Source organism: Alligator mississippiensis, chromosome 1 (genome assembly GCF_030867095.1).
Source record: "Alligator mississippiensis isolate rAllMis1 chromosome 1, rAllMis1, whole genome shotgun sequence".
NCBI classification, from domain to species: domain Eukaryota; kingdom Metazoa; phylum Chordata; order Crocodylia; family Alligatoridae; genus Alligator; species Alligator mississippiensis.
Genome location: NC_081824.1, coordinates 348,145,687 through 348,165,835, shown reverse-complemented (window position 1 = coordinate 348,165,835; position 20,149 = coordinate 348,145,687). Strand labels below are relative to the sequence as shown.

The 20,149-nt window shown below is 41.0% G+C and overlaps 1 protein-coding gene across 3 annotated transcripts in view; it reads left to right on the top strand.

The window, feature by feature from the left end:
* The window catches only part of UXS1 (UDP-glucuronate decarboxylase 1), a 101,323-nt gene that overhangs the window by 48,515 nt on the left and 32,659 nt on the right, over positions 1-20,149 (top strand). For all 3 annotated transcript variants that reach the window (XM_006265920.4, XM_019485014.2, XM_059721030.1), the window contains exons 7-9: positions 245-349; positions 2,433-2,492; positions 9,359-9,480. In XM_006265920.4, coding sequence (XP_006265982.1) covers positions 245-349; positions 2,433-2,492; positions 9,359-9,480 — 287 coding nt within the window. The remainder of the gene's footprint in view (positions 1-244; positions 350-2,432; positions 2,493-9,358; positions 9,481-20,149) is intronic.

Sequence of the window (20,149 nt, the reverse complement as noted above, 5' to 3'; positions counted from 1 at the left end):
AAGCTGCCTAAAGTGTGCTTAAAACTAGTTTTAGGTGTTAATGTGCGGACATTCCAGGGGTTAAGAGCTCTAGGAGCTGCCCAAAATTCATGTGTAATAGGGCCCTAAGTGTAACATGCAATTTCAGCTAGAAGTCTAGCTGTGAGCTTTCATTGTAATGTCTGCTTTCTGTAGCTGTAATGATTGTTCACTTAGTTTACTATAGCAGGAAATGACTATATAACTGTTTTTTTCTGTCTTATAGTGGACCAGATCTATCATCTAGCATCTCCTGCTTCACCTCCAAATTACATGTATAATCCTATAAAGACATTAAAGACCAACACAATTGGGACACTAAACATGTTGGGTAAGTTAAAATATTTTCTTTTTTTCTAACTAAATTCTTTTTTACTTGAAATACTCAAAACTATTAGCAGTTCTTGGGCTTAAAATTGAGACCCCTGCCCCCTTTGCCAGGGCACTTAGATATCTGAATAACATATGTTCGTAATTGTCCTGTTAGCCAATTATAAAAAAAAAAAAAATAGTTGGACTCTTCACATCTGGGACTTATCCATTTGCAGTGAAATGAATCCCACCTGTTGTATATCTTCAGACTGAGTTGATTAACACAGTTTGCAAACAAGATGTCAAGAAGATACTGTTTCTAATAAAATTTTAAAATTTCAGTATTTTAAATTATTATAACCTGCAACTACCTCAGTCATGCCTTTTGACCCTAAAAACAGTTTATTTTCATTCTTTGATTTTGTTTTTTACTTTCTCTTGTCAAATGAGATACTTGAATACCTAGAGAGAAGGAGGGAAGAAATGAAAACGTCAAATAACAGCATTTTGTAAAATGGCACTTTCAGTAAATTTTCTCTCCATTCTAGGATTTTTTCTCTCTTGTTATATAAATACGTTTTCATGTTTCAGCAGAAGTCCCTTGTAAACATGAAAAAGCAGAAGTCAACCAAGTTAGGAGCACTTTATTGTAATAAGTATTATTGCGCAAAGAATACATGCATTGCACATGCAGTTGTAGAAGTGGGAATTGTACAACTTGCAGGGGGAAGGGTAAAGTTGTCTTGGTGACTGTAGAGCAGTGGTGGCCAACAAATTAGACATACCACAAATTAGCCCTGCACCCGCCTTGAGTGCCACTCCAATCTCCTCCTGCCCAATCTGCTGCTTTGATTTGTTTCCAGTCCTGTGCACTCTTCCCAGTATGCTGCTCTGCTTTCTGCTTCTTGCTTCATCTTTCACTGTGCTACATGTCCCTTGTCTGATCTGTTTGCCACTTGCAGAGACTTCCCACTCCACTTCTGGTATGCAAGTTGTAGATTGAACACCCCTGCTGTAGAGCATTTCTGTTGCAAATAACAAATTATTCCATTTCAGTAGCATGAAAGTTAGCTCAGGAGAATTAACGTTGGTTCTGTAAAATCTAAAAAATAAGATTGAGTGCCTCCTATTTTTAACTGCCTCATAATATACTTTAAGAAAACATGTGATTCCCATGCTGCTGCTAAAGTTTGACACAGTTCTGGGCCAGGCTTTAATGTTTGGCAGTTTTGGTTCTGGTGCACATGATGAGGGTATGCAGGAAGGAAAGGTGATCTGAAATCACCTTTGGGAGTTTCTATTTTTCCAGCTGTTGATCATGTTGTGATTGATACTGGCTGCAAATAGTCCTGAGGATTCATAATAAAGTAAAGGAGAAACTGGTCAGGCTGGGATCTGACCAACTTTCTCCAGTGATGAAATGCTGCACTGAACATAATTCAAGGATGAAGGTAATTTTAGAAACTACTTCGATAGTTCTGCATCATAATGCAGTATATCTGCATGGGCGAGATAGTCCTATCAGTTGTTAGGTCAGGTTGAGGGCTGCTGTGGCAGGGGATGTTTTAAAGGCCTACTTAAACACTAAGAAGGATTTGTTCCACTGCTCTTGTATTTAAAGGAGTTACAAAGTTCTAGCCAACTTTAAGAGGAGAAAATAACTTTTTTCTTACTTCTTCTGAACCAGATACTCTGTGTTGCCTTCCTATTTTTGCATAGTATCTATGTCTAACTTTGGTGGATCACAAGATAATCAGGTCTTAAAACAGTCACTCCTTCAGTAGTGTGAGAGTTCAACAGTGTGTTCTGGGCCCTGATCCAGGACTTAATATAGCCAGCCCAGAATCTTGGTTCAGCCTAATTTTGAACCTGTAAAATAAATGTTCTGAGACCTGAGTAGCAGCAGAAAAACTTGGTCATAGTCCTTCGAGCTTGAAGTTAGTAACTGTAATCTTGGAATAAGAAAGACTAGGCCTAAAAGAAAATTATTAGGAGAGCCTTGAATGTGTAGACAATGCATGACCTGGATTGATCACTGGACAGAACTAGAAGTCTCTTGAGTTTGCTGATATTCACATCTTCTTCCTTTTCTAAATGTTTAGGCTTAGCAAAACGTGTTGGAGCACGGCTTCTACTGGCCTCCACCTCTGAAGTGTACGGAGGTAAGATGAGTATGACCAACCTTGGGGGACTTATTGCTTATGGTAGAGGGCAAACAATTTGTTGCTAGTATTTATGCCATTCGTAGCTTGGATTTCCTTGCTAGCTTTACCTTGTAGTGTTTAAAATAAAGACATTAGCACTTACTTCCAAGCCCTTTTGTACTGCCAAACTAGCATAAAATTATCTAAATGTAAATCAGAATTGGTCTAAAACTGACATGTAAAATAAATTATTAATAGTACTTATTAATAAAAGGATGAAAGTTTCAAACTAGTAGGCTTTCTCATTGGAATTCAGAGGCTAGAGTGCTTCAAAAGTAAATTTGACTCTTGTTCCCCTTTCTCAGCAGAGCCTCCTCCCTACCTACCCCCCACCTTGTCTTTTGTATTCAAATCACTCTTATTTGATAGCCTGCTCTTGGCTTGTCCTTTGGTAGAATCTGATGACGTTAGTTTTTGCTTACAAAATCTTATGCTTCTCTGACTCGGTTAATCTAAAAGGTGCATCTCTATTCTGCCTTTTGCCTAAAAATGTCTTGATATTGTTGCATGCTAGCGTAGTTCATCTGGTAGTAGCTATATCAGGACCTTGCTGTAGACAATTAGCTAGTAGCCAAAAGCACTCTTGAGTACTGAGCAGGGGTAGTCAGCACCTAACTATGCAGTGCTGCTAATAGTTAAGCACTCTAATCTTTCCTTTTTTCCTTATCCACCTGAGCACTAGATAAACCAGTGCCTATTGTATTTCCTCATGTATAACACCTTTGGTCAAATTTGGCCCCCCAAAATTGGGGTGCATGTAGTAAATGGGAAGCTGATTTATTCTGCCTCAGGTTAGAAGCACCCTGGTTTGAGTCCTGCTTCACAGTGCAACAGTTGATGGAGTATATTGGTTTAGTGGCTCATTTTTCACTCTAAAGTTATTAACAATTGCCTTTCCTTTCTTATAGTCTTGACTTTCCATTAATCAAGCTAACCTTTCTAAGGGCAATTCTGATTTTTGTTTGCTGGTCCTCTTCTCTATATTTCATAGCCTCTATAGCATAGGCTCTTCAGCACAGACTCTAGCAATTCTCAGAATCAAAGATCCACCCATGGACCAGTCTTTATAACCATCTAAGTTATGCAAGAAAGGGAGTGCAAGTAAGTAGAAGATTAGGCTCTGTCCCTGCTCTATGCAGCCTCAACTCTAGAAAATCTTTTTTCTTCATTCTGCCTTTCAAAAATGAGATGTTTTATATTTGGGGGTGTGTTGTACTTGAGAATATGGTACTTTGTAAGGAAAAAAACAAGTGTGTTCCTTATTCTTCCCTCGAGTTTATTTTTCCAGTGGAAGGACTCTAGTCAAGTAAGTTCAGAGCAAGTACTACAAGCAAAGAATTCCTTCCAAACACAGGTTTGTTACATGTTTTAGTACGACTGCCTTTATTCCTTTTATGCAATGGATAGGTTCTTCAGGGGAAAACAGTGTCCCACAGATGCCACTTTTTAAGTGAACAGGGGTGCATATACTCTGTTCCAGAAGATGAAACATTGCTGCAGGGAGACTAATTCCAGAGCAGCATCTCTTCCGAATCAACCTGATTGCAGTGGACTGGGGGCAGGAGGGAGGGGACTTAAAGAAATGTAGCTTGTCAAACTTAATATAGGTAAACTCAGTCTGGCAGGAGGGTCTGCCCACATCAGTTACTCTCTGAATAAACTGCAAGTGGTGGGTTGTTTTAAGTTTTCAGCAGCTCTTTTGATGTCTATTGTTTTTTTTCATAAAGGAGCTTAAACTATGCCCTGCAAAGGACTTCGGCAGAGTTGCTGCTGAGTGCTGAAGTGTCTGCACAAACTGAAGGAGCATTGCAGCTTGTTGCCTTCTAATGATTTCCATTAGCTCTTACGATTAGCTAAACATCAGGCTTTATAGTTGCAATAGGTATAGAACTGTCTTGGCAACTTGAAAAAGGAAAGAAGGCATTGCATACTAATTTCAGTTTTAAAAATCTCACTGAGGATTGTCCAGCCCTGAGGAAGAGTATTTGGTACCCAAAAGCTTTTCTAACATCTCCCAACTATACAGGGAGGGGCAGGGGCAGGGGCAGGTGCTACACAGCTGGGGTGGGGCATGGGGCAGAGCCATGAGCAGCTTGTCTGGGGAGGGGGGAGTGGGGGGGTGTGCCAGCTCCTGCCACTGCATGCATCCCAGGAGGGCATGGGGGGCATGTGCCCCCAGATCTGCGTGCAGGGCAAGGGTGGGTTGCTGCCGCAGGCTGGGGCCAGGGTGCTGCTGGGCTCTTCTCAGCAGAGAGTTTGCCTGGGTTGGGCTGGGCTGTTTTTAGAGTGGGCAGTGCTGGCAGTGGGAAGGAGGCTACAAGGGGGCTGCATCCACCCCAAAATTTGCCATAGTGCCCTCCGAGTGCCACCAACTGCTCTGAATGCAACCTGGCCCAGCCCCCCACCAGGAAGAGCTCAGCACTGCCCTGGCCCCAGCCCACAGCGACAACCTGTCCTCGCCCCACGTGTAGATCTGGGGGCACATGTCCCTCATGCCCTCCTGGGGTCCATGCAGCAGCAGGACCTTCCCCCCACCCAAAATGAGCCGCGAGCAGCTCTATCCCACACCCCGCCCTGGCTGTGCGGCACCTGCCCCTCCCCCAGCCCCACTCCTTCCCTCACCACAGGGGCCTCAATCTGCCCCCCCACACCCCTTCCCTCACAACAGACTTAGCAGCTGGACCTAGCTGCTCTCCACACTACTGGGCTGCCTACGTGCTGTGCTGCAGCTGTATGCATGCATGGGGCTTTTATCAGAGACATTATCTACCATAAAAAAACTGATTGCCAATAATGTTAATTTTCCTTATATCAGTGCTGATGCAATATGGGACCTATGTATCAGTGCACCTCTACTTTCTAGGATGTATAGGTAACAGCCAACAGGTTATTGAAGGGACTGGGGAAGGCAGGCTGACCAAACAGAAAAGTCAAGGCACATCTAACATTCAGAATGAATGTACACAGTATAATAACAATTTTGAAAAAATTACTCCAGAAAGTGTTTGTTTCTTGCTGCAATGCTAGTCAGAGTAACAGAGGCAGCAAAAATATTTCTGAACACAGCACAAAGCAAAGGGCATCAAACATATGACTCATGGAGTCCCATAATCCAGCCCCTAGTGCTGCCCCTTTTGCTGCACCAGACCATACATACAGTGCCCAGAACATGTACTGCCTGCAGGGCTTGCTGGGGCCAGGTCCTTCCTGGGCTGCATCTCCTGTGGCACTCGCTTGGCACATTGTCCTGGACCAGCCCAGGTGAGGGCCACCTGTGCTGGATAAGACATGTAGGATCCATGGGCCTGATCCGGCCCACATACCTTCCATGTGCCATTCATCTGTTCCACAGGGCCAAATGAGATTCAACACTCCTGGTTTAGATATTAATGGTGACTCGATTGTAAATTTATTTTGAAGTTAAAAATCATCTGAAACTTTCTTGTCCTTTATCTCCTCCCCCCACCTTACATCGAGTGACATGTAGAGATTCTGCCATTGCCTTAAAATACCCTTTTAATGATTAAGGTATGATAGCTGTCTCCCTACAGATAACTAAGGTGACTGTTTATATTTGTCTGGGTCTTTCTTGAGGTGATGGGAAGACGAGAATGACTGTCCAACAAATTCAGGAGAGTCTCTTCATTATTAAAGCCATCCTGGGTAGCGCTTGAGAAAGCTGTTAGTAGAGGTCGGCTTAACTCATGGCTTGGTCATGGCATGAAGGGCTGATTTCATGGGCTTTTCCTGGTGGCCCCGCCCCTTGCTGTTGATTGGAGAAGAGGCATATACCATATAATTTAATAGCAAATTCCATGGAAAGTAAATTATATTGTACAATTTATCATGTTATTAATCTTAATTTTAAATTAAAATCTAAATGTAAGTATATTATAACTTTATATACACTATAAATTGTAACTTGTATCATCAGAATTATTACTACACTTTGTAAAATATCTAGTAATACTAATTAATGCTAACCTTAACAGAAACGATTCATTTTAGTTGTTAAATGCTAGCGTGCAGCATCCATCAGCAGTTGCAGCTAATATCTTCTGTCTCTGCAGTGTGAAAACTTGTCCATACGTTGAAATCGCATGTTCTGTGTCCACTGAATTGGTTGGAATTATAAGGCATCATTTTGTCAAGTTGTAAAGATGTGGAAACCGATCAGTAGAATCCCAAAGCTCAGTTTTATATTGGAAGGCATTTTGATTTGGGTCAAAAATGTGAACAGTGCTTAAAAAAAGTAGGCAGCCAGTTTTTAAATCTGGGTAGTAGTGACTGATCATACTTGTAAGTACTGATTTAACTTTGCAGCTATTGCCTGGAACAGTTCTTGTCTGTGCTAGTTTTCAGTTTAACAGTCTGAAAGTTGTTGCAATGCCATATCTTTGACCCATTTTATCAAAGTGGGGATCTAAATGCGGTGTTAGCTTGTTGTGTGCTTGGTGAATCAAAACCTGATGCCTTTTAAACCACGGCAGAAGCTTGATGAACCGGATCACATTTTCAGCCACAAATTTAGCTTGATCTTCAGTGTCGCCTATTTTAAGAAATTGTGTAGTTTTAAGCATGTACTGTGTGCCCAGTGTGATTTCAAGCTCATTACACACAAATTGCTAGTAGTACTTAATATTCTTTACATGGTAACAAACTACAAATTCCACCTTGTAAGCACAGGTTCTGGTGGAAGTGATACCATTGCATTTAGATCCCCTCTTTGGAGATGGACCCCCTGTATCAAAGCTTACGGCCTGGACAATGTTTGAAGGCTTTTTTAAAAGAGAAAATCAGTCTTAGTATAAGGAAATTGTGTGCCATATATACATTCAGTATGACAATTACTTACTAAAAAAAGAATGTGTGCATTGCAGGTAATGTGAATTGCATTGGTCATCCTTCAGTGGAGCACATCAGAGAAAGCTTTGCACATATACATTGCATTATCAGACAGAAGTGCTGAGATTTTACTAATTTCTAAGCTGTTGTTTACAACAGCCTTCATTACAGCTTGTGTTACACTTGAAAAATTTACAGGTGTGAGTTGAACTGGCTGTTTGAAAAATAGGCAGGTTGTGGTCTTTTAGGTACAAATAAAATGTGGAGTACATAGTTATCTTGTGCATCTGTTGCTTCGTCTGCTACAATCAAAATTGATTTATTTTCTTCCAATGCAGATTTTGCAAAGCAATTACTCCTGGTAGATAATCCTGGCAAAGTTTGCTTTGCACATGGGAAACTGCCAGTATTTTGTGCATGTTTGTTGAAGTAATCCCTTAGTTTCAAGTTATCAATTTTTTTCCAAAGGTATATTGGCAGTAATGGTTGCTCCACTAGCTTGAATGTAGCTTTTCTTCTTGTTAAACTGTTTCAGTAGTATTTCTAACCATCAAGGACAGTGTCATTTGTATTTTGTTCTGACCTTCAGCTTCTGCAGAAGCCTTTCACTTTATATGCAATTCAGACTCTAAACGGTAATCAGTGCTGCTTTTCCTCAATACATCCGGAGTCACGTTGCAAGATGAACAAAACAATTTTGCACCATCTGCATGCTAGGCTCCTACAGGGGACTGCCTTACACAACCTTGAGCTGTGAAATGTACTTAGCTTTGTTTTATTTCTTTTCACTCATCTTTAGATTGCAGCATTGCATTTAACTATTTTCACTGTACTGATTAGTGCCTTCACTTAGTCTATGTCACTAGCAGACAGTAACTCTCACTTGTGATCCATGGTTACAGTGATTGTCTCACTGTTTTTTGTATTTTGGTAAGCATTGGAACAGCATATTATATGAATAATTTAGGGGGGGGGGGGGCCTCAGGTTGATTTTTGTGGCAAATCATAGCCAATGCAATATTTCCCAGTGATTGCAGACCATGCTGGTTTTTGTGGTGTCTGAGAAAACCACAAAACTGCAAATTAAGTAGACCAGTCTCAATTGATAGAGATACATAAATCTGGCCTCTCTCTTCCCAAGAGAAGTCAGACCAGTAGGTCACTGTGTTATAGATGAGGCTGAAGCCAGAGTAGAGCTTGAAATAATTTTTTAGCAGGGCATTAAAGTAATTTCAGATAAAGCATCTTACTCTTTCTTCCCTTACTTCAGCAGCTTCTGCCTTATCTAGATCCTTCCAATACAATTGATGGTGAGAAAATCCCACCTGTCTGCCATTTGCTGATCTAGCATACTGGGATGAGGAAAAAACAGGGACTTGCCCCTGCATTCACTAAATCAGTTGCCATGTGTTATACCCAGATCTCCACTTCTAAATCCCCTATTTTTACTTACTTACCTTTTTTCTCATCTCCCTTTTTAAAAGCCAAGGTGTCTTAGCTCATTTTGGATCAAATAGAAATTGGCATTGCACTTTTACATAACCTTTAATCTCTTTATTGAATTAGTTTACATCAGAATCTTATGTGCCAAGAGTTGTTCCATTTTTTTGTCTTGAAGGTCCTTTTCCAGACAAATATTTAAGTTTCAGCTTGGCAGAGCAATAGCTCTTATGCAGGAGCATGTCAAGAGACAAAGCAAACATGACAGCCACTATTCCTTGTTTAATTACCTTTCATCGCACAATTGTGGATCTTACGGGTTTTATACTTTCCTTAATCCTTATCCCTTTTTTGGTTGTGTTGAGTCCTTCTCTGGTAAACAATGTTGGAATTCCATGTAAAAAATAGATGCCATGTTTGGAGGAAAAACTATGTAAAAGCAAATCATACATCAAAAGAACTGCTACCAAAAAAGGAATTATTCATCTTTCATATTAATTACAAAGAGGAAGCCATTCAAGTTTTATTTTTCTCCCTAGATCCTGAAGTTCACCCTCAGAATGAAGATTATTGGGGTCATGTGAACCCCATAGGACCGAGAGCCTGCTACGATGAAGGAAAGAGAGTTGCAGAAACTATGTGCTATGCCTACATGAAGCAGGTATTACTGGTTATCAGATTTCTTGTGTTTGCTTTATTTTCTGACTACAAAAGCACAAAAAACTGGAGAGTACTCATTTGGTGGCAGAAGGGTAAAAACATTTGAGATGGGGACTTCCTGCTATAGTTGCAAAATCTGTGCTTTCTTAAATGTAGAATTGTTATTACTTCCATCTGTTCTGGTATTTCTAATGAACAGTGCTCTCTAAGAAAGCACATTTTAATTTTTTTATTAGACTTTTTTTTTTAATTAGACTCACTGAGCCCTTTGGTATTGTAAATAATTTCTAGGCAGTGATTAAACTGAAGTAACCTTGCTAATTTAAGTCCTAAATCATCATGTGCTTAAGTGCTGAGCTGAATCTGGCCCTTACAGAGTAACATGGAGCAAGTAGATGAATATTTTATATCTAAATATAGGTAAAAATGAAGTCATAACACTCTGTTGAGCCTTGAACATATTGCAGCTGAAAAAATAGTCCTCCTATTTAACACTTGTTTCAGACAGGTTAGTACAGTGGTTCTCAACCTTTTTAGACTTAAGGCACCACTCAAAAAATGCTTTCTCTTGTTTTTTGACTTAAAAAAAAGAGCAGTTTTGTTGTGAAAAAACTCAGAAAAACCATAGCAGGCCAGAAATGCTTTTGACACCGTATTCCTGTTTGAAATATCTGGGTTTAAGTTTTGAGTCATCATGTAGGTTTTTGCATACCTGAATGTGCTAATATTGAGCAATGCCCTTAAAAGGATCTCAAGGCACTCGAGGGTGGCTGTGGCACCCTGAGAGAGAATCACTGGGTTAGTAACTTAGCACTAGGATAATATAACTTCTAAAATTCATTTATAACGTGACATGTCAACTTCACTTTTTAAAAAAAATGGAAAAATAGGGTAGTTCAAGGTGAGCTTCTTTTCCTAATCATTAACTTGGACTTGCATGAATAAAGCTGACAGATGAGAGGTAATTTAAAATGTCAATGTATGGAGCATAACAAATTGGGTAGAATGCTTTTCAGTTTTGTACCAAGGCAATGAATCCAAATTTAATTTTAATTGTAGTGTTTCTGTACAAAATACCATATCCTTTAAAATAAACAAAATACTCATTAAAAGAAACCCAACAGAAACTGAATTAAACCTGAAAAAAATAAGTAACATAATATTCTTGCCATTCTATTTTGCCTGAACATATAGATGTCATTGCCCACTCCTCTTATGGACCAGAAAAGAAAATAAATTTCAAGATTTGTATCTGCTTTGCTCTTTTTTTTTTTTTTTCTTGTAAGCTATAAAATGTGGATGGTGCTAACAGTTATGTTGATGTGTTCTGCAATTGAGTTCAGTACAGTAGCCATTCATATAAGGATTTATGGAAATGAGCTTTATCTATTCAGTGAAATTAGTTTTATGAGCAGTTCTTGCATTGTGATGTGCCGAATCCTGTGCAGTATTGCTGTACTATAGCATTGCTGTTTTACAGCCCAATTGGCAAGTCATTGCTGCTTATGGACTCTAGGTGCAATGGGACCTATATGTGCACTGTATTTTGGTTGTGAAGGTTTGTAGGACTGAAACAGTCTACCATGTACACAAGCACTAAATGAAAGTTGGTGGTATAAATAAGCCATCTGTCCTTGGCGCAGCCAAGTTAGACTCTTCCTGTGCCTCACTGGAGGTCAGTGAAGATTCAAAAGATTCTGCTTAGCCTGGTCCCATGAGGCCATTAATGTTGTAGCCCCCTTACGCTGGTTCTTTCATGGGAATGTCCCTCTGTGGATGTTCTGCTACCTCTTGGAGGAAAAAAAAAGGTAATTTTTTTTAAAAAGCAATTTTTTTTGGTAGCAGTTAGGTCTGGCATCTTCAGTGAAAAAAGGGATTGTCTGTAAGGAGACTGTATAATAGGGAGTATAAACAGACATAGCATTTCCCCCCTGAAATCCTGCAGAGTTCATAATTTCACTTTAAATACCTGTGAAATATGCAAATAAAATGTGCTAGCAATTTTTCCCAGAATAATGCTGTCTTTAAGTTAACAGCAGCTTGTTCATGGTAATTACTTTTCTTTCCAGGGGCAAACTTATCAGGCTGCATGCTCTCCCTGGCCACCAGCATGCTGTCCCTGCCACTCCCTGGCAGAAGTGCAGCTTGCAGCAGCTAGGTGTGTAGCCCTCTTTCTGTCCCAAGTTTTGACTTGATCAGGATCATGTCAAGTGAATTATCTGTTTATAGCCAGAGTGACTTAGCCATGAGGTGCTTACTAGGGCTGTGCGAAGCTTCAGTTGTTGATTCGATTTGCTGGATATTTGGCCCGATTCGGTGGCCAAATCTCTGAATCCGAATCTAATCAAATCAGGAGACCAATAAAAAGGTCCAAATCTATTTGAAGCATCCAAATAGATTCAGAGGAGATTCGGGCAGTCTCTGCTCACCACCACAGGGAGCTGGACCTGGGCTCTGTGCTGGTAAGTAAGGGGGGGGTGCTAAAGGAGGGGGGAGGGGACCATGGGGGGACCTCCATCAGGCCTCATCCCCTGCCTGCTCCCCTACCCCCCTGAGTGCCCCCTGACCTCTGCCCGCTTTCCCAGCCCCATCAATGGCTGTCCCGCCTGGCCCCAGTGTCCCGGCACTTTAAAAAAGTCCTGCACTCACTGGCTGTTGCAGCAGTCATCAGGCTCGTGGCAGAGCCCCCCCCTCCATGCAGCGCAGGGCAACGGGGGGAGGGCAGCGGGGTTGCCCCCCACCACCTAGCAGGAGCTGGTGAGTGCAGGGCTTTGTTTTTTGTTTTTTTTAAGTGCTGGGATGCTGGGGCTGGGTGGGGCAGCCATTGACAGGGCTGGGAGAGCGGGCAGGGGATGGGGCCTGTTCAATTTGGAGATTCAGCTGATTCAGTAGCCAAATCTCCAAATTGAATTTGGCCGAATCGATTCGAATCACCAAATCAAATCACTGTCCCCTGAATCATGTGAATCCAAAGCAAATACTAGCTGCTTCACAGAGGCCTACTGCTTACCTGGTGGCATGCGGGTATGAGATTTCAGGTATTACATGTTGAACTGGAAAACTTCCAGAGTGCTGATACTTTTGTCTTTCAAAATATTCTTTATTTCATTTTAAGTCATCAATGTGTGCTGTTGAAAAATCTAACATTTCCATTTGATAAATTTGAAGGGGTTCACTCACTTCATAGGATAGAGATTACTGCATCAAAATACTCCTGAAGCTCAAGAAAGAATTGCTTTATTAGTGAAGAGGAGATACAAAACTAACAGTGACCTCACTAGTGTTAAGTAAGAATAACTTCCTAAATGTTTGGAAGGTAAAGTTAGGCAGAGGAACTGATCTACTGAGTTAATTTATACAAAAACATGAGGTCACTGTTGAGGTTTTGTGTTAGGCTGTGAGTTTGAAGTTGGAATGCATATTATTGTGGGAATCTGTAAAGGTAAAGCCGTGTTGAATCCAGTATTGGACTCAGGATACGCAAAGATAAACAATTAATGTGTCCAGTGTGGTTTGTGACTGAACTCGAGTACATGGAATTGTTCAAATGATATGCAGTTAAACTCTTAAGCATGCCTGGGGGCTCTGAGTAGTTGATTCAGTGGTATCTGCACGTCACAAAACCAGTACAGGCCCTCAGTTTAACAGGTAGGTCTTTTTATCAAGTTCTCTTTATGTAAAACAGCTCACAGGTACAGGCAACCCCTGCTTAGTGCTCTTAATTGGTTCCTGAAAAACTGATTATTAAGTGAAGTGAGTGGTAAGCAAAATCGAAAGTATTTGACAACCCAAGATGGTGACCACAATCATTTTTAATGCCCCTAGATGGTGACAACGAGCATTATAACAAAACTTGCTGAGCGCTAAGTGAAATTAGGTATCAATTTCAAATGAGCGTTACAGCGAAATAGTGCTAAGTGAAACAGTGTTAAGCGGGGGTTGCTTGTACAGTATGAAACTGGAGATAGTCCTGATGAAGTATTTGGGTTAGGGTCAGATGGGAGAGCAACAATGTTGATGTCATGGGTGGTGTGAGCTATATAGACCACCAGACCAAGTGTATGATGTGGGATGGGGCTTTCTTCAAACAGTTAGTGGCAGTTTCCTGATCATGGACCCTGGTTCTCATGGGGGACTTCAGTCTCCCTAACATCGGTGGGGGGGATACAGCAGTGCACAGACAATCCAGGAAGTTTTTGGAGAGTGTTGGGGTCAACCTCCTGGTGCAAGTGTTGGAGAGACCAACTGGGGGCCGTGCTTTTCTTGACCTTGTGCTCACAAACGGAAGAATTGGTGGTGAATATAAAAGTGAACAGCAACTTGGGCAGCAGTGACCATGAGATGATTGAGTTCAGGATCCTGAGCAGCCGAGTAAGAACACTGGACTTCAGAAAAGCAGACTTTGACTCACTCGGGGAACTGATGGGCAGGCTTCCCTGGGAGTCCAAAGGGAAAGGGAGTCCAGGTGAGCTGGTTGTATTTAAAAGGAACTTTACTGAGGACACAGGAATGAACCATTCTGATGTGCAGGAAGACTTGCAAGCATAGCAGAAGACCAGCTTGGCTTAGCTGAACAAGGAACAGTGGTCTCAAGTTGCAGCAAGGGAAGTTTAGGAAGTTTAGCTATTAGCAAATACTTCTTTACTAGTTGGGTAGTAAGCACTGGAACAAGATCTGCAGAGAAGCTGTGGAATCTCTATCCTTAGAGGTGTTTAAGGGCTGGATAGACAGAGCCTTGGCTGAGATGATATATTTGGGGATGATCCTGCTTTGAGGAGGGGGTTGGACTGGATGATGTCCTGTGGTCCTTTCCAGCCCTAATTTTCTCTGATTCTCATGGGAGAAGAAATAACCTCTCCAGTTTTCTTTTTCTTTGTATGTACAGTACATTATAATGCCGTGCTCACTTTGGTGTTTGGCAAGTCAGTAGTTACTTTTTTTTAATTTTCTTTTTTTTTTTAATTTTATGATGGGAACTAAGTAGCTGGTTGAGACTTACTTTAAGCACATTCCAACTACAAAATTTAGTTTGAACACTGTTTAGGATTTGATACTACCCCTGAGTATGAATCAAGCATGTTCACTTTACTCCAGTGAGGAGTGTGAATGTGAACTATGTTAAATGCTTTGTCTAAAAAAAAAACCAAACCAATACAGTATTGTGAACAGGGTTGAATTTCTCGATTTAAATTGTAAAAAAAAAAAAAAAAAAAAAAAAAAAAAATTTCCCCCTCGTTACCACTTGCTGACCTGTTTTAGACCTGCAAATTTGCAGATTACTTCTCTTCCCCACCCCCTGGCATCCCCTTTCTTGAAACCATACTTTTCATAGGAATTACCCTTTTTTATCATATTCAATTGGAATGATACTTATTTGGTGTCTATATTAAGCAACAGTGATAATAAGGGGTCTTCTGGTCTTTGTATTATAATAGCTTCCAAATTCCTTTGGGGTACCTTCTTTTTCTACTAATTAAAAATCTACTCTATATGCTTAAATCCCAACAAAGAAGAAGGATTTGAGTATAATGATAATCATACAAAAATATGGTATCATTGTCAGACAAATCTATGGAATATTTAAATTTTGTTTAAATATGGCTTGTGATCCATCCCAGATTCCTTGTTGTTTGGGTTTTATCAATCCTACTCAATATACAGAAAGCTGAATAGTGTCTGGTAGAAGGATAAACACAACTGAATGGAAAAATGAAGTTGTATAATTACAAAACAGTAAAGAACATGCTTTTAATATGGATAAGCAAACACTTGAATACATGCTGAATACATGCATTGTAAATACAACTCTTTAGTGGTGGATTTCCTGTTGGTTTTGTTTCTGCATTATACTTGTTTCTCTAATTCTTGTTAATTCACAAATTGAGTTGGCTTCAATAATTGTAAAAATCCTAGATGTAAAATATAGGGATGATGAAAATTGTTGGTTGAATTACTAAAAGAATTACATTATAATTGTTAACTCTCAATACAGTTACTAAGTAATTACGGAGAGAAGATGCATCCTTGCGTTATGAGGTGTTTTAGAGTTTTATTCTAGTCTAGTTTTTAAACATCAGTTGTGAGGCAGCTTCAACTGCTTTTCCTGGAAGACCAGTTCAGTCTAGATATTGCTGTTAGATTCCTCTCCCTGCCCTACCCCCCCCCCCCAGTGTATTGTCTCGATACTTTCACTTACATTCCATGGTATTATCTTCCACAGATCCTCTGCCATACTGTGCACAGCAAGATAGAGAATTTATTTATGCCTTGGAAAATGATGCTATAAAAGTGGTTGTATTAAGTACTACTACTTGTGTTCCTTATGTACATTAGGGAAACCAGGTATCATGCCAGAAGTCACATTTTATACCGCAGTTCCAGAAAATAATTATTGCTAGTTTTTTATCAAGCCAAACAAATTAAACAAATACAGAAAACTGTCAGAACAACCAAGAAAACCTTAATTTAAATGGCATCAATTACGGAAATTAGCTTCATTTCCTCTGATTCAGCAGAAATGTCTTTTCCTTAAAGCAGTCAGACAGCTCTAAGTATGGGCCTTGGTACAAGGGGGGGGATGGATATGATGCGGTGACAAACTTCTGAATGTTGGCCCTGAAAGCATTTGTGCTGCTGTGTCCTGGGAAAATTGGACGCACTAAATCTTAAGGTGCAAAGGTTGCCTAATGTATTGTCTGTCCTTGCTGTTTGTTTGATTTTATTGAATGTTGCTTATGTGAACCTCAGGAAAAATTAATTTTGGTTTCTTTGGCCATGGTGGTTCCCTTTCCCTAAAAAGCCCCAAAACCACGTGTTTTGCTGCTTGCCCTTATGCTTGCATTGAAAAAAAGTGCTGCTGCCACTCAGTGCAGTTCAACAGAAAGTACCAGGCAAAGCTTGTTTGCATTTTCTTTTAAATTAATTTTTGTTGGCTGAGCATTGAACATGGTAGTTCAGTGGTCCACAAGCAGGTTGCTAGACTTTGGAAGAAGAAACCACCCTATGGCTGCGCGTTGTGGCCCCTAGCCCCAAATCCCACGCACTGCCCAACTGGGCAGCAGCCCCAGCCCTGCCCCACTTCTTCCCTCCCTCCCTTCCTATGGGGGCCTCAATTCCCCTCCCTACTCCTCCTGCCCATCTCACACACTTACTTTTGGGAGCTGTTTTCCAGGCTGTCTGGTAGCCATGTGCCTATATAATTACATTCACGTGGCACGTCCTGCCGAACTGCCCTCCTCCTGCTCCCCCTAGCCCCTTGCAGGCTGGAAATCTGCCAGCCTGCAGAGAGCTCTTTGCAAAACTGCAAAATCCATGGGGGTTTTTCGTTAAAATGAGAAATCTGTGTGTTCTTTGGGTAAAGGGGAAAATCCACATTTTTCTCTGTTTTCCCATGGGAAACAGAAAACCCAAATCCCTGGTAATGACCAACAGTGGCAATAAAACATGAGTTGACATAACTTTTAAGAAGTTCATTACATATTTTGTACACTTTTGCTTTGTTCTACTGAACAAAGTATTGGAAATGTGAGCAAATAGTATTGTGTCAAGGTGGTTGAGGTTACCCAGGCTAGATGTGAAATTAATACAAGCCACCGTCTTGTTAATCTATAAAATAACAATTGACATTAAACTGCTATAGTACTACATTAACAAATGATGTGTGTTCAGTTGCTTTGTACCACTATTTATCACTGCCGAAGCTTTCATTTTGGTTAGACCAGCTTAAAATCCACCTAGAATCCTCTGACTGTAGTGGATGATTTTGTTTTGTCGGTTATTCTAAAATTTAGCAATGAGGTGTCTGGTATGTATGTTCCCAGTATGGTGATATGGCAAAAGAAGGTTAACGTGACACTTGGATATATTAATAGAAAAATATCAAATGAGCAGAGAGATGAGATTGTCTTGGAATGTTGCCTAACATGAGAGTACTATGGGAGTATTTTGTTTACAGTTCTGGCATCCATTTTTTTTTAAAGGAATACTGAAAAATTGGAAAGGGTTCAGGAAATGCTACAAAAATGATTTATTTGGAAAGATGCAGTACAATGAGAAACCAAAAGAATTCTGTCACTCTGCTTAACCAAGTAGAAAGATAAAAGGCATGTAATTCATACTGTATAATTATCATCACAGTGAAGAGGTTACCTGATACTAGAGGCTTTTGAATCTATCAAGCATAACAAAATTAAGCGGGTAGATCAGTGGTCAGCAACCCCTGGCACTCTTGCAGCAGGTGGCAGGGAGACTGCAGGCAGCTGCAGTGGGGTCCGGTCCTGGCCTGGCTTGTTGCTTGTGGCAGGTGCATGCATGCCTCCAGGCGGACAGCAGAGAAGAGGCCAGGGCTGTGCTGCCACAACAAGGATCGGGCCCCTTACAGCTCCTCCACTATCCCACCTGTGCCTGGCATGCCAATATCTTACAAGTTGAGATTGTGCGGGGTTTTGGCACTCTGCCCAAAAATGTTGCCAACCCCTGGGGTATATGCTTGAGTCAGCAAAGTACAAAGTGGCAACAAGATGCAGGCATGGTGTATGTAACCATTGAAAGGGTCTTCCAAATGTTGTGGCAAGTTCTCCAACACTTCAACATTAAGATACATCTCCCTCAAAAGCTGCAAAAGATGCAGGAATCTCTAGTGGCATTACATGGACTATGTTATGAGGATGTCAAACTAGATGAACATAATGGTTCTTCTTGGCCCTCAGATCTTTGAGCTTCTCATTCCAGGCCGGATAAGTCATGGTGTAAAACAGCTTTTGATATTAGTAATAACAAGGGTGAATCTAGTTGGCTAATGCTATAACCCAGTGGTATTCAACCTATTTTCAGTTGTGGTAGGGATGTAACCACCAGTTAAATATTTGTTTAACCTGTTGTAATTGCAACAGGGGAATCCCCTGTGGTTCAGTGGTAGAACCCTTGTCTGCCACATAGGAGACCTGGGCTAGATTCCCAGACACTTATACAACTACAAGCATGGAGGCACCAAACAGCTGGACTCCGTCTGGTCTTTGGATTCTGTCTCAGTGGCCTAAAGGGAGGATGGAAGGTCTGGGCAGCCTCCACTCCTCCGAACGATTCCTGCCCAGTCATACGCATCTGCAAAGTTCGGGGAGCAGGGACGTACTGAGCCCTGGGCCAATGCATTCCCTGCCATGGAGGAGGGGCTGCACCTACGTGCCCTAAGGAGCTGAGGGCCAAAGCAGCCCTGCCAGGCAGGCAGCACAGCCCAGGAAGCTCTGAGGATTAGCAGCCAGTGAGGGGCTGCAGCCACAGGCGCGTGGCTTCTTGGGGCCAGCTGCAGCAGCGCAGGGAGGGGAGAGGCAGGCAGCAGCCTCAGAGGTGCTTTAACAGCCCATTGGCGTAGTGTGAGGGACAACTCCCTCTCTCCTTTCCTCTCCTCTCCCTCCTCCCTTCACTCCATGTAGCCTAGCTATTAGGTATTAGTCACCCCTTCCCTCTCTTCTCCCCATCTCTTCCTCCTGCCCTGCCACCTTTCTGTTCCTGCTGTGTTGCCTACAGGTCTTCCTTCTGCCACCCCTCACCCCTTTTTCCTCCCAGAGTCTGACAGGCCCCAGGCCAAACGATAAACGGTTAGCTAAATTAATCATGTAACCATTCACATCCCTAATTTGCGGACTAAAAACTTTTAAATGGATGTGATGGATGGACCCTTTTGGAAATTTCAAATGGAGGTGCCAGACCCCTTTGAATTGTAAGTGTATTCACATACTTGAAATTATATTACAATTGTATAATTGTACTTTTTGATTGATCATAGTAGTCTTTCACAGACCCCTTAAGCATGGTCTATGACCCCCCTGGGGTCCTTGGACAACAGGTTTAAAACCACTGCCATAACCAAAAAGTTGAGGCTCTGTGGTTTCATATATTCAGGATTGGATTTTGTGTTTATAAGATCCATCCATATTTTAAAAAATGAACTGTCTGCCAATAATTTCGGTGTGATTACAAATCAAAATTATAACGGTGTAGTTTTAAACGGTCCATTTCAAACACTAGCAGTTATTTTCCTAGTAGTCAGGATGTGTTTTTTCTGACAGATTGCAGAATTTCAGGCACTGAGAGGCAATGTTGAACAATAAGCAAGGGATGTAGGCAGCAATTTTAATAATTTTATCTGAAAGAGACTGATTAGCCCCATTATGTTCACTCTGATAGCCATGCCAGGTGTCTGAGCTTTCTAGCAGATTATTTCCCCTTTTTGTTCTAAAAATTCTGATGTCAGTGACTCTCCTAATTGCCTGGGTCACCATGCTCGGGTCTCCATTTCCTCATTTGATGCATGCAGTTATTCCTTTTCCTGGCTTAAACTTTTTGCTTGCTGTGCTGGTGATTCATAGTAGATAATTAGCAACATGGTTCAAAATTCACAAAGCATGGAAGTTTAAAACTATTAATTAGTTAGAGCAATCACCTGTTCTGTTTCTCAATTACAGTGTTAGTACTTGAAGCTATTTCACTTTAAAAAACCATCCCTGGGAACCTTTTCATGTCCAAGTTATTTTTGTATTGAATTGTTTACCATGATGTGTAGACCAAAAAGTTGTCTTTTCATAAAACTGATTGAATTGAAAATACAACTTATTTCTTTAAAATATACATATATGCCCCTAATACGCAGTAATATCCTAGTATGCCTTCCT